The following is a 14,142-nucleotide window of genomic DNA, read 5'->3' on the forward strand; positions in this document are numbered from 1 at the left end:
CCTCCTCACTTCTGGTTTCCAAATACAGCCCCTGGAAGGCCTACTTCCTCCTTACTCCAGCTACTTTGGAAACAGGAAGTCCTGCCTCCAGTTCCTCCTCACTTCCTGTTTTCATATACGACCCCCTGGAAACAGGAAGTGAGGAGGCGGGACTTCCTACTTCCAAAGGAGGACTTCCTTTCAGATTTGGGAGACGGGGAGTCCTCTGTGGGGGGGGGGGAGAGGGGAAGTCCCGCCCCCTGCTCCTCCCAATTCCCGCGCGCTCACTTCCTGTGTGCCCTCTTCCTCTTCCTCCCGGGCGCAGGATCAGCTACATCCACCTGATGGCGCACTTCCGGATGCACACGCAGATCAAGAGCCAGGCCGCCGCCTTCATCGGGGGCTTCCGCTCCATCATCCGCCCCGACTGGATCCGCGTCTTCTCCGCCCCGGAGCTCCAGAGGCTCATCTCCGGGGACAACGCCCAGATCGACCTCGAGGACCTCAAGTGAGGAGGACGGGGATGATGGGGATGATGATAAGAATGAGGAGGACATCAAGGATGGAGATCGTGAGGAGGATGGTGGGGATGATGATGATAAGGATGGTGGGGGTCATCTCCAGATTGACCTCGAGGACCTCAAGTGAGGAGGATGGGGATGATGGGGATGGTGATAAGAATGAGGAGGACATCAAGGATGGAGATCGTGAGGAGGATGGTGGGGATGATGAGGATGATGGAATGAGGAGGACAATGATGAGCAGGGTGATGATGATGAGGAGGAGGATGGTGAGGATGATGATGATAAGAATGAGGAGGACATCAAGGATGGAGATCATGAGGAGAAGGTTGGTGAGGAGGAGGAGGATGGTGGGGATGATGAGGATGATGGAATGAGGAGGAGGAGGAGGAGGATGGTGAGGATGATGATGATAAGGATGGTGGGGGTCATCTCCAGATTGACCTCGAGGACCTCAAGTGAGGAGGATGGGGATGATGGGGAGGATGATAAGAATGAGGAGGACATCAAGGATGGAGATCATGAGGAGGATGGTGGGGATGATGAGGATGATGGAATGATGAGGACAATGATGAGTAGGGTGATGATGAGGAGGAGGAGGATGGTGAGGATGATGATGATAAGGATGAGGAGGACATCAAGGATGGAGATCATGAGGAGAAGGTTGGTGAGGAGGAGGAGGATGGTGGGGATGATGAGGATGATGGAATGAGGAGGACAATGATGAGCAGGGTGATGATGAGGAGGAGGAGGATGGTGAGGATGATGATGATAAGGATGAGGAGGACATCAAGGATGGAGATCATGAGGAGAAGGTTGGTGAGGAGGAGGAGGATGGTGGGGATGATGAGGATGATGGAATGAGGAGGACAATGATGAGCAGGGTGATGATGAGGAGGAGGAGGATGGTGAGGATGATGATGATAAGGATGAGGAGGACATCAAGGATGGAGATCATGAGGAGAAGGTTGGTGAGGAGGAGGAGGATGGTGGGGATGATGAGGATGATGGAATGAGGAGGACAATGATGAGCAGGGTGATGATGAGGAGGAGGAGGATGGTGAGGATGATGATGATAAGGATGAGGAGGACATCAAGGATGGAGATCATGAGGAGAAGGTTGGTGAGGAGGAGGAGGATGGTGGGGATGATGAGGATGATGGAATGAGGAGGACAATGATGAGCAGGGTGATGATGAGGAGGAGGAGGAGGAGGATGATGATAAGGATGGTGGGGGTCATCTCCAGATTGACCTCGAGGACCTCAAGTGAGGAGGATGGGGATGATGGGGAGGATGATAAGAATGAGGAGGACATCAAGGATGGAGATCATGAGGAGGATGGTGGGGATGATGAGGATGATGGAATGATGAGGACAATGATGAGTAGGGTGATGATGATGAGGAGGAGGATGGTGAGGATGATGATGATAAGAATGAGGAGGACATCAAGGATGGAGATCATGAGGAGAAGGTTGGTGAGGAGGAGGAGGATGGTGGGGATGATGAGGATGATGGAATGAGGAGGACAATGATGAGCAGGGTGATGATGAGGAGGAGGAGGAGGATGATGATGATAAGGATGGTGGGGGTCATCTCCAGATTGACCTCGAGGACCTCAAGTGAGGAGGATGGGGATGATGGGGAGGATGATAAGAATGAGGAGGACATCAAGGATGGAGATCATGAGGAGGATGGTGGGGATGATGAGGATGATGGAATGATGAGGACAATGATGAGTAGGGTGATGATGAGGAGGAGGAGGATGGTGAGGATGATGATGATAAGAATGAGGAGGACATCAAGGATGGAGATCATGAGGAGAAGGTTGGTGAGGAGGAGGAGGATGGTGGGGATGATGAGGATGATGGAATGAGGAGGACAATGATGAGCAGGGTGATGATGAGGAGGAGGAGGAGGATGATGATGATAAGGATGGTGGGGGTCATCTCCAGATTGACCTCGAGGACCTCAAGTGAGGAGGATGGGGATGATGGGGATGATGGGGATGATGATAAGAATGAGGAGGACATCAAGGATGGAGATCATGAGGAGGATGGTGGGGATGATGAGGATGATGGAATGAGGAGGACAATGATGAGCAGGGTGATGATGAGGAGGAGGATGGTGAGGATGATGATGATAAGGATGGTGGGGGTCATCTCCAGATTGACCTCGAGGACCTCAAGTGAGGAGGATGGGGATGATGGGGATGATGGGGATGATGATAAGAATGAGGAGGACATCAAGGATGGAGATCATGAGGAGGATGGTGGGGATGATGAGGATGATGGAATGAGGAGGACAATGATGAGCAGGGTGATGATGATGATGATGAGGATGATGATGATAAGGATGGTGGGGGTGATGTCCAGATTGACCTCGAGGACCTCAAGTGAGGAGGATGGGGATGGGGATGATGGGGATGATGATAAGAATGAGGAGGACATCAAGGATGGAGATCGTGAGGAGGATGGTGGGGATGATGAGGATGATGGAATGATGAGGACAATGATGAGCAGGGTGATGATGATGAGGAGGAGGATGGTGAGGATGATGATGATAAGGATGGTGGGGGTCATCTCCAGATTGACCTCGAGGACCTCAAGTGAGGACACCGGGGAGGGTCCCCCAAAATTATTTCGTAATCACAATAAGAAAAATACATAAGATTATCACCTAATAATAATATTTATTTCTCACTCGAACTCGAAATTATTCCATATAAATAATAATGTCCTTTTAAAAAAAACAAAGTGGAAGAAGAGAACCTAACAATCCATAAAACCTCAATCACCCTCTGGTATGTGAGAGCCCCTCCATAAATGGGCTACAGAGAAGATTCTGTACAACAAAACCTGTTGGAATCTACCAGCGTGTGTTTTGGTGCTTTCTTACCCACAGCACAATTGGGAGAAGAGAACCTAACAATCCATAAAACCTCAATGACCCTCTGGTATGTGAGAGCCCCTCCATAAATGGGCCAAAGAAAAGGTTCTGGTATTCTGTACAACAAAACCTGTTGGAATCTACCAGCGTGTGTCTTGGTGCTTTTTCTGGTGGAAGACTGACCCACAGCACAACGGGGAGAAGAGAACTTGACAATTTGTGCAGAATACCAGAACCTTCTCTTTGGCCCATTTATATAGGGGCTCTCACATACCAGAGGGTGATTGAGGTTTTGTGGATTGTGAGGTTCTCTTCTCCCAGTTGTGCTGTGGGTCAGTCTTCCACCAGAAAAAGCACCAAGACACACGCTGGTATATTCTAAGAGGTTTTATTGTGCAGAATACCAGAACCTTCTCTTTGGCCCATTTATATAGGGGCTCTCACATACCAGAGGGTGATTGAGGTTTTGTGGATTGTGAGGTTCTCTTCTCCCAGTTGTGCTGTGGGTCAGTCTTCCGCCAGAAAAAGCACCAAGACACACGCTGGTATATTCTAAGAGGTTTTATTGTACAGAATACCAGAACCTTCTCTTTGGCCCATTTATATAGGGGCTCTCACATACCAGAGGGTGATTGAGGTTTTGTGGATTGTGAGGTTCTCTTCTCCCAGTTGTGCTGTGGGTCAGTCTTCCACCAGAAAAAGCACCAAGACACACGCTGGTATATTCTAAGAGGTTTTATTGTGCAGAATACCAGAACCTTCTCTTTGGCCCATTTATATAGGGGCTCTCACATACCAGAGGGTGATTGAGGTTTTGTGGATTGTGAGGTTCTCTTCTCCCAGTTGTGCTGTGGGTCAGTCTTCCGCCAGAAAAAGCACCAAGACACACGCTGGTATATTCTAAGAGGTTTTATTGTACAGAATACCAGAACCTTCTCTTTGGCCCATTTATATAGGGGCTCTCACATACCAAAGGGTCATTGAGGTTTTATGGCTGGCTCTGTGTCTGGAGATGTCAAAGATGGATATCGGCGAGCTTGACGGGATCCCCGAAATGATTTCGTAATAATAACGAGAGAAATACATGATATTAATGATTATTATTAATGTATAATGATTTCAGGAAGCACACGGTGTACTACGGGGGTTTCCACGGGAGCCACCGGGTGATCCTGTGGTTGTGGGACATCCTGGCCAACGACTTCTCTCCCGACGAAAGAGCCATGTTCCTCAAGGTGAGCGGACATCTGCCGGGAGGGCTTTGGTGGGACTCCCACCCAGATATATATATAGAGATATTATATTACTGTGTCTGAGTCTGGTGGTGTTGGTCAGTCTACATGAGGTTGTATTGATGCTGTGACCTCCACCTTCTTTATACTCACATTAGTCGTAGTATTTGAAGTCTGTTACCTTCTTCCATTTTTGTGTTGATTGATAATTGCTTGAGATCCCTGTTGTCTTTGGTTTGTTGTTAGTTGTAATGTCTGTTTCTGCTGAGTGCGGTTTATATTTTCATTGTGGTACAATAGTCTTTTTTTTTTGCCTGTGTAGGTGTTTATTATTATTGTTGTTGTTGTGATTATGAAGGTTGGATAAGTTAGATGCTACTGTATTTTTTGGAGGCCCAGTGTAGCATTGACTGGCCTCTCAGCCTCAGTGCCTGGCTGTTTCTTGCCTGTGATGGTGTTGATTCTTGTTGTTGTTGTTGTTGTCATTGTTATTATTGTAATTGTTTTTTTGGAGGCCAAGTGTGAATGTAGGGATTGGGGAGGTGGATGAGTTGTGTTGTCAAATTTTGTATTTGTTATAGTCACAATGCGTTGTTGTAAGTATTGTGGGTCCGGATTGTGGTTTTGTGGTGTGGTTGTGTTGTTACAACTGAGAGGCAAGGCTTTTGTGTTGTGTTGCGAAGTTTTGTATTTCTGGGGCATTTAGTTGTGTTGTTATAGTCACAATACATTGTTGTGAGTTTTGTGGGTCTGGATTGTGGTTTTGTGGTGTGGTTGTGTTGTTACAACCGGGAGAAAAGGCTTTTGTGTTGTGTTGTCAAGTTTTGTATTTCTGGGGCATTTAGTTGTGTTGTTATAGTCACAATGCACTGTTGTGAGTTTTGTGGGTCCAGATTGTGGTTTTGTGGTGTGGTTGTGTTGTTACAATTGGGAGGGAATGCTTTTGTGTTGTGTTGCCAAGTTTCGTATTTCTCGGGTGTTTAGTTGTGTTGTTATAGTCATGATGCGTTGTTGTGAGTTTTGTGGGTCGAGTGTGGTTTTGTGGTGTGGTTGTGTTGTTACAACTGGGAGGCAAGGCTTTTGCATTGTTTTGCCAAGTTATGTATTTCTGGGGCGTTTAGTTGTGTTGTTATAGTCATGATGCGTTGTTGTGAGTTTTGTACATCCGGATTGTGGTTTTGTGTTGTGGTTGTGTTCTTACAACTGGGATGCAAGGCTTTTGCGTTGTGTTGTCAAATTTTGTATTTCTGGGGCGTTTAGTTGTGTTGTTATAGTCATGATGCGTTGTTGTGAGTTTTGTACATCCAGATTGTGGTTTTGTGTTGTGGTTGTGTTCTTACAACTGGGATGCAAGGCTTTTGCGTTGTGTTGTCAAATTTTGTATTTCTGGGGCGTTTAGTTGTGTTATAGTCATGATGCGTTGTTGTGAGTTTTGTGGGTACGGATTGTGGTTTTGTGGTGTGGTTGTGTTGTTACAACCAGGAGAAAAGGCTTTTGTGTTGTGTTGTCAAGTTTTGTGTTTCTGGGGCGTTTAGTTGTGTTGTTATAGTCATGATGCGTTGTTGTGAGTTTTGTGGGTCCAGATTGTGGTTTTGTGTTGTGGTTGTGTTCTTACAACTGGGAGGCAAGGCTTTTGCGTTGTGTTGTCAAATTTTGTATTTCTGGAGCGTTTTGTTGTGTTATAGTCACGATGCGTTGTTGTGAGTTTTATGGGTCCAGATTGTGGTTTTGTGGTGTGATTGTGTTGTTACAACCTGGAGGGAAGGCTTTTGCATTGTGTTGCCAAGTTTTGTATTTCTGGGGCGTTTAGTTGTGTTGTTATAGTCACGATGCGTTGTTGTGAGTTTTATGGGTCCTGTGTGGTTTTTTGGTGTGGTTGTGTTGTTACAACTGGGAGGCAAGGCTTTTGCATTGTGTTGCCAAGTTTTGTATTTCTGGGGTGTTTAGTTGTGTTGTTATTGCATGATGCGTTGTTGTGAGTTTTGTGCGTCTGGATTGTGGTTTTGTGGTGTGGTTGTGTTGTTGTAACCTGGAGGCAAGCCTTTTGCATTGTGTTGCCAAATTTCGTATTTCTGGGATGTTTGGTTTTGTTGTTATAGTCACTGCGCAAACAACTTTATCCTTTTATATAGATAGATATATATCTGTCTTCTTTCCCAGTTTGTGACCAGTTGCTCCCGCCCTCCGCTACTGGGATTTGCCTACCTCAAGCCCCCGTTCTCCATCCGCTGCGTTGAAGTTTCGGACGATCAGGTAGGCCAATAATAATAATAATAATAATAATAATAATAATAATAATAATAATAATAATAATAATAATAAACTTGTTATTATTTAAGTATTATTTTTATATTACTAATATATTTATTATTAGTAGTATTATATCTCAATATTATATGATTACATTTCCATTACTATTATATGTATATTATTTAATTTCCATTATTGTTTTCATTATTATAATATATTTATTAGTATTATATTAACAATAATGTTATTGTAATAATATATTTTTATTATTTATATATTACTAATATATTTATTATTAGTAGTATTATATCTCAATATTATATGATTACATTTCCATTACTATTATAAGTATATTATTTAATTTCCATTATTGTTTTCATTATATTAGTATTATATAAAATATGTTATATATATTTGTTAAATCAGTATTATATATTATAATATATATATTTATTATATCAATATCATTATATGTTAAATCAGTATTATATATTAAAATATCTATATTTGTTAAATCAGTTTTATATATTAAAATATATATATTTATTATATCAGTTTTATATATTAAAATATATATATTTATTATATCAATATTAAAATATCTATATTTGTTAAATCAGTTTTATATATTAAAATATATATATTTATTATATCAATATTAAAATATCTATATTTGTTAAATCAGTATTATATATTAAAATATATATATTTATTATATCAGTTTTATATATTAAAATATATATATTTATTATATCAATATTAAAATATCTATATTTGTTAAATCAGTTTTATATATTAAAATATATATATTTATTATATCAATATTAAAATATCTATATTTGTTAAATCAGTTTTATATATTAATATATATATATTTATTATATCAATATTAAAATATCTATATTTGTTAAATCAGTATTATATATTAAAATATATATATTTATTATATCAATATTAAAATATCTATATTTGTTAAATCGGTATTATATACAGTAGAGTCTCACTTATCCAACACTCGCTTATCCAACATTCTGGATTAGCCAAGGCATTTTTGTAATCAATGTTTTCAATATATCGTGATATTTTGGTGCTAAATTCGTAAATACAGTAATTACAACACAACATGACTGCGCATTGAACTAGGTTTTCTGTCAAATTTGTTGTATAACATGATGTTTTTGTGCTTCATTTGTAAAATCATAACCTAATTTTATGTTTAATAGGCTTTTCCTTAATCCCTCCTTATTATCCAAGATATTCGCTTATCCAAGCTTCTGCCGGCCCGTTTAGCTTGGATAAGTGAGACTCTACTGTATATATAATATATATCAGTATTATATTATATATAACATTTATTATATTAGTATTGTATGTTATATATATATATGTTTATTAGTATTATATATTATTACAATATTTATTATTATTATTATTATTATTATTATTATTATTATTATTATTATATTTATTAAAGTATTTCCATGATGATGATGATATGTCTGCATGCGTGACGGTGGCGGTGTTGTTGGTTTGTTGTGATGGACTACAAAATAGAGTCCTGCGCCTGAACATGCTCAGTACAATTGCCTGTCTAAGCACTTAGTGAGTCTCCCTTCGGGGAGATGGGGCGGGCTAGAAAAATAAAGTTTATTATTATTTTATATGTCTGAATGTGTGATGGCGGTGTTGCTGGTAACATTAAAAGACAAATAATACCATTATATATATATATGTATAACATTAGTATTGTATGACATATATATCTATATATATAAAAGGCTTTTGGCATCACGGCGACTCACAAAACAACAAAACCCAACACCCCCCAAACTCTAAAATTGGCAACACAATCCATCATCCCTGCCTCCAGTAAGTTACAACACAATCACACAAAAACCACAATCACAACACCAAAAAAAGGCCAAAACCCACAACAGGCAATGTACGCATGCGCGCGGAACTCAAAGTATTTTTCGGGACAGGGACCATGGGCGGGAACTTCTACTACAGTAGAGTCTCACTTATCCAACACTCACTTATCCAACATTCTGGATTATCCAACGCATTTTTGGAGTCAATATTTTCAATGCATTGTGATATTTTGGTGCTAAATTTGTAAATATAGTAATTACTACATAGCATTAATGCGTAATGAACTACTTTTTCTGTCAAATTTGTTGTGTAACATAATGTTTGGGTGCTTAATTTGTAAAATCATAACCTATTTTGATGTTTAATAGGCTTTTTCTTAATCTCTCCTTATTATCCAACATATTCGCTTATCCAACGTTCTGCCGGCCCGTTTATGTTGGATAAGTGAGACTCTACTGTATTCTTATTCTTATTGCCATGTTTTCTATATTTTGTAATATATATATATATAAAATACAAAATAATAAATACAGCCAGACATTGGAGCTGCAAGGATATTCAGTGCAATTCAACCCGACCAATAAAAGATTAACCTTCGCAAAAGGCGACCAGGCTTTGAAACAGTGATACTACTCTGAAGCTGACCAACCAAAGATTTCCCCTAGGTAGCAAGCACCCAGGCTTTGAACCACCGAGGCTATTCATTACAATTCTACCCCCCTAAAAGGCAACTACCTAACCTTCCAAGCAGCAAGCCTATTCCTTTCTATTCCACCTCACCAAACAAGGATTCCCATAAGAAAATGGCCAGGCTTTCAGGCTACAAAGCTATTCACTGTTATTCCACCTACCTAACAAAGAATTCCCATACGCCACAGCAACGCGTGGCCGGGCACAGCTAGTCTATATATATAAAAGAGTGATGGCATCACGGCGACCCACAAAACAACAAAACTACAGGCCCCCCAACCTCGAAATTTGACAACACAACCCATCATTCACGCCTCTAGGTTGATACAACAAAAAGAAAAGAAAAATAAAGTCCTAATTAGAGAAAAAGGAATAATTGCTTTTATCCAATTGCTGCCAGTTAGAAGGCTAAGCTCCGCTCACTTGGTCTCCTAGCAACCCACTCAGCCCAGGGGACCCTTTACCTTAACTACCACCAATTCCTCAATACTTTATTTCCCATACCACCAGACTTCGCCACAGCAACGCGTGGCCGGGCACAGCTAGTCTATATACAGTAGAGTCTCACTTATCCAACATAAACGGGCCGGCAGAATGTTGGATAAGCGAATATGTTGGATAATAAGGAGAGATTAAGAAGAAGCCTATTAAACACCAAATTAGGTTATGATTTTACAAATGAAGCACCAAAACATCATGTTAGACAACAAATTTGGCAGAAAAAGTAGTTCAATACGCAGTAATGTTATGTAGTAATTACTGTATTTATGAATTTAGTACCAAAATATCACAATATATTGAAAACATTGACTACAAAAATGCGTTGGATAATCCAGAATGTTGGATCAGCGAGTGTTGGATGAGTGAGACTCTACTGTAGTATGTAATGAATATATATTGTATCAATGTTATAATGATATATAATAAATAATATAAAATAAATAATAATATAATAACAACAATATATGAAACAATAGAAAACAAAATAATTCATAATGTAACAAAAATAAAATAATATTAATTATAAATTAAATAAAAGAATTAATAATATAACAAAAACAAACTAAAATAATAGAATGATATATAGAATGATATATAAAATAATAAAATATATAATAACAATGCTATGTAGTAATGCTATGTTGTAATTACTGTATTGACGAATTTAGCACCAAAATATCATGATACTATCTATATATATAAAAGAGTGATGGCATCACGGCCACCCACAAAACAACAAAACTACAGGCCCCCCAACCTCGAAATTTGACAACACAACCCATCATTCACGGCTCCAGGTTGATACAACAAAAAGAAAAGAAAAATAAAGTCCTAATTAGAGGGAGAGGAATAATTGCTTTTATCCAACTGCTGCCAGTTAGAAGGCTAAGCTCCTCCCACTTGGTCTCCTAGCAACCCAATAAAAAAATAATAAAAAACACTAAAAATTCATGCAGTAAAATACTATAATAACAGAAAATAACTAAAAATGATACAAGAAAATAATAAAATATAATAAATAAAAAGATGACTTACAATAAAATTAATTTAAAAAATTGCAAATAACGTCAAATAAAAATGACACAACAATTTTTAACCAATACCAACGCGTGGCTGGGCACAGCTAGTGTGTATATGTGTGTGTGTGTGTATGTGTGTGTGTATATATATATATATATATATATATATATATATATATATTAAAGTAGTATTTCCATGATGATGATGATGATGATGATATGTCTGCATGCGTGACGGTGTTGTTGTGTTGTGTGCCTTGTGCAGGACACGGGGGACACGCTGGGGAGCGTGCTGCGGGGCTTCTTTGCGATCCGGAAGCGGGAGCCGGGGGGCCGCCTGCCCACCTCCTCCACCTGCTTCAACCTCCTCAAGCTCCCCAACTACGCCAAGAAGGCCCTGCTCCGCGAGAAACTCCGCTACGCCCTCGCCATGAACACCGGGTTCGAGCTCTCCTGAGACACCCGACACCACCACCACGGACACCACGGTCTCCTCCTCCTCTCATTAAACACCCACGACTCCGCCCTCTTGTCTGTCGTAAATCATAATAATACGGGCAGGAAAGGCCACGTCCGGTAGGTAGGCAGGCATAGCTATATATATAAAAGAGTGATGGCATCACGGCGACCCACAAAACAACAAAACTACAAGCCCCCCAACCTCGAAATTTGACAACACAACCCATCATCCACGCCTCTAGGTTGATACAACAAAAAGCAAAGAAAAATAAAGTCCTAATTAGAGAGAGAGGAATAATTGCTTTTATCCATCTATATATATAAAAGAGTGATGGCATCACGGCGACCGACAAAACAACAAAACTACAGGCCCCCCAACCTCGAAATTTGACAACACAACCCATCATCCACGCCTCTAGGTTGATACAACAAAAAGAAAAGAAAAATAAAGTCCTAATTAGAGAGAGAGAGAGGAATAATTGCTTTTATCCATCTATATATATAAAAGAGTGATGGCATCACGGCGACCGACAAAACAACAAAACTACAGGCCCCCCAACCTCGAAATTTGACAACACAACCCATCATCCACGCCTCTAGGTTGATACAACAAAAAGCAAAGAAAAATAAAGTCCTAATTAGAGAGAGAGGAATAATTGCTTTTATCCATCTATATATATAAAAGAGTGATGGCATCACGGCGACCGACAAAACAACAAAACTACAGGCCCCCCAACCTCGAAATTTGACAACACAACCCATCATCCACGCCTCTAGGTTGATACAACAAAAAGCAAAGAAAAATAAAGTCCTAATTAGAGAGAGAGGAATAATTGCTTTTATCCAACTGCTGCCAGTTAGAAGGCTCTAAGCTCTGCCCACTTGGTCTCCCTCCTAGCAACCCAATCAAAATTAATAAAAAACACTAAATAATTAATACAATAAAATACTATAATAACAGAAAATAACTAAAAAATAATACAAGAAAATAATAAAATATAATGAATAAAATGACAACTTACAATAAAATTAATAAAAAAAATACAAATAACGTCAAATAAAAATGACACAACAATTTTTAACCAATACCACCACCACTTTGCCACAGCAACGCGTGGCCGGGCACAGCTAGTATATATAAAAATGAGTGATGGCATCACGGCGACCAACAAAACAACAAAACTACAGGCCCCCCAACCTCGAAATTTGACAACACAACCCATCATCCACGCCTCTGGGTTGATACAACAAAAAGCAAAGAAAAATAAAGTCCTAATTAGAGAGAGAGGAATAATTGCTTTTATCCAACTGCTGCCAGTTAGAAGGCTCTAAGCTCTGCCCACTTGGTCTCCTAGCAACCCAATCAAAATTAATAAAAAACACTAAATAATTAATACAATAAAATACTATAATAACAGAAAATAACTAAAAAATAATACAAGAAAATAATAAAATATAATGAATAAAATGACAACTTACAATAAAATTAATAAAAAAATACAAATAACGTCAAATAAAAATTACACAACAATTTTTAACCAATACCACCACCACTTTGCCACAGCAACGCGTGGCCGGGCACAGCTAGTAATATAATAATATATAATCTATATATATAAAAGGGTAGTGACGTTTCGGCCTAGGACAAAACAACAAACAACACATCCTAGAAACACTAAACCTGGCAGCACTTATTAAAATATTATATTACATTATTATTACTATTATCAGTAGTAATATTTTATTAAATTATTATACAAAATTATTAATTATATTGTTATAATATATTAATTTAATAAATATATTATAACAATATAATTAATAATTTTGTATAATAATTTAATATTTTAATAATATATTACTACTAATAATAGGAATACTACTGATAATTATATTACATTATTTTTACTAGTATTATTATTAGTATATTAAATTGTCATTAAACTATTATATTAAATTATTATTATACAAAATTGTTAAATTATTATATCAAATTATTATATTTCAATTAAATTATTATATTACATTATCACTATTATATTAAATTATCATTAAAATATTATTACATCATACAAAATTGTTAAATTATTATATCAAATTATTATATTGATATATTTTTATTAATTATTATATTACATTATTATTACTGTTATTAAAATATTATATAAAATTGTTAAATTATATCAAATTATTATATTATTATATTTTAGTAATTATATTAGATTATGATTACTATTACATTACATTATTAAAATATTATTATATTAAATAATTATTATACAAAATTGTTAAATTATTATATCAAATTATTATATTGTTATAATCTTATTAATTATTATTACATTATTATTACTATTAAATTATTATTAAACAAAATTGTTAAATTATATAAAATTATGAAATTATGTTACATTATTACTATTATTTGTATATTTATTAAAATATATTAAATTATTATATTACATTATTATTATTATATTATGAATTTAAATCAAAATATTATATTAAATTTATATTATATTATAACAAATTATATGACTGCATTATTATTAAATTATATCAAATATGATTACTAAAGTATATCAAACAGTATTGTTAAAATATTATATAATAGTATAAGAATTTCATATATTACATTTATTGTATATTTCATTTATCCGTAATAAATTGATTATAATAAATTATAATCAATTCATAACACAGTAATACCTCACTACTCCACATTATACAAA

At 37.4% G+C, this 14,142-nt stretch overlaps 1 protein-coding gene across 4 annotated transcripts in view; it reads left to right on the plus strand.

The window, feature by feature from the left end:
• Positions 1-11,475, plus strand: part of ube3b (ubiquitin protein ligase E3B) — an 81,656-nt gene extending 70,181 nt beyond the window's left edge. For all 4 annotated transcript variants that reach the window (XM_062966552.1, XM_062966553.1, XM_062966554.1 and 1 more), the window contains 4 exons: positions 305-487; positions 4,511-4,622; positions 6,780-6,872; positions 11,217-11,475. In XM_062966552.1, coding sequence (XP_062822622.1) covers positions 305-487; positions 4,511-4,622; positions 6,780-6,872; positions 11,217-11,408 — 580 coding nt within the window. In that variant the 3' untranslated portion in view covers positions 11,409-11,475. The remainder of the gene's footprint in view (positions 1-304; positions 488-4,510; positions 4,623-6,779; positions 6,873-11,216) is intronic.
• Positions 11,476-14,142: the final 2,667 nt, after the last annotated feature.

The sequence above is a fragment of the Anolis carolinensis genome, unplaced genomic scaffold, assembly GCF_035594765.1.
Source record: "Anolis carolinensis isolate JA03-04 unplaced genomic scaffold, rAnoCar3.1.pri scaffold_24, whole genome shotgun sequence".
Taxonomy (NCBI): Eukaryota; Metazoa; Chordata; class Lepidosauria; order Squamata; family Dactyloidae; genus Anolis; species Anolis carolinensis.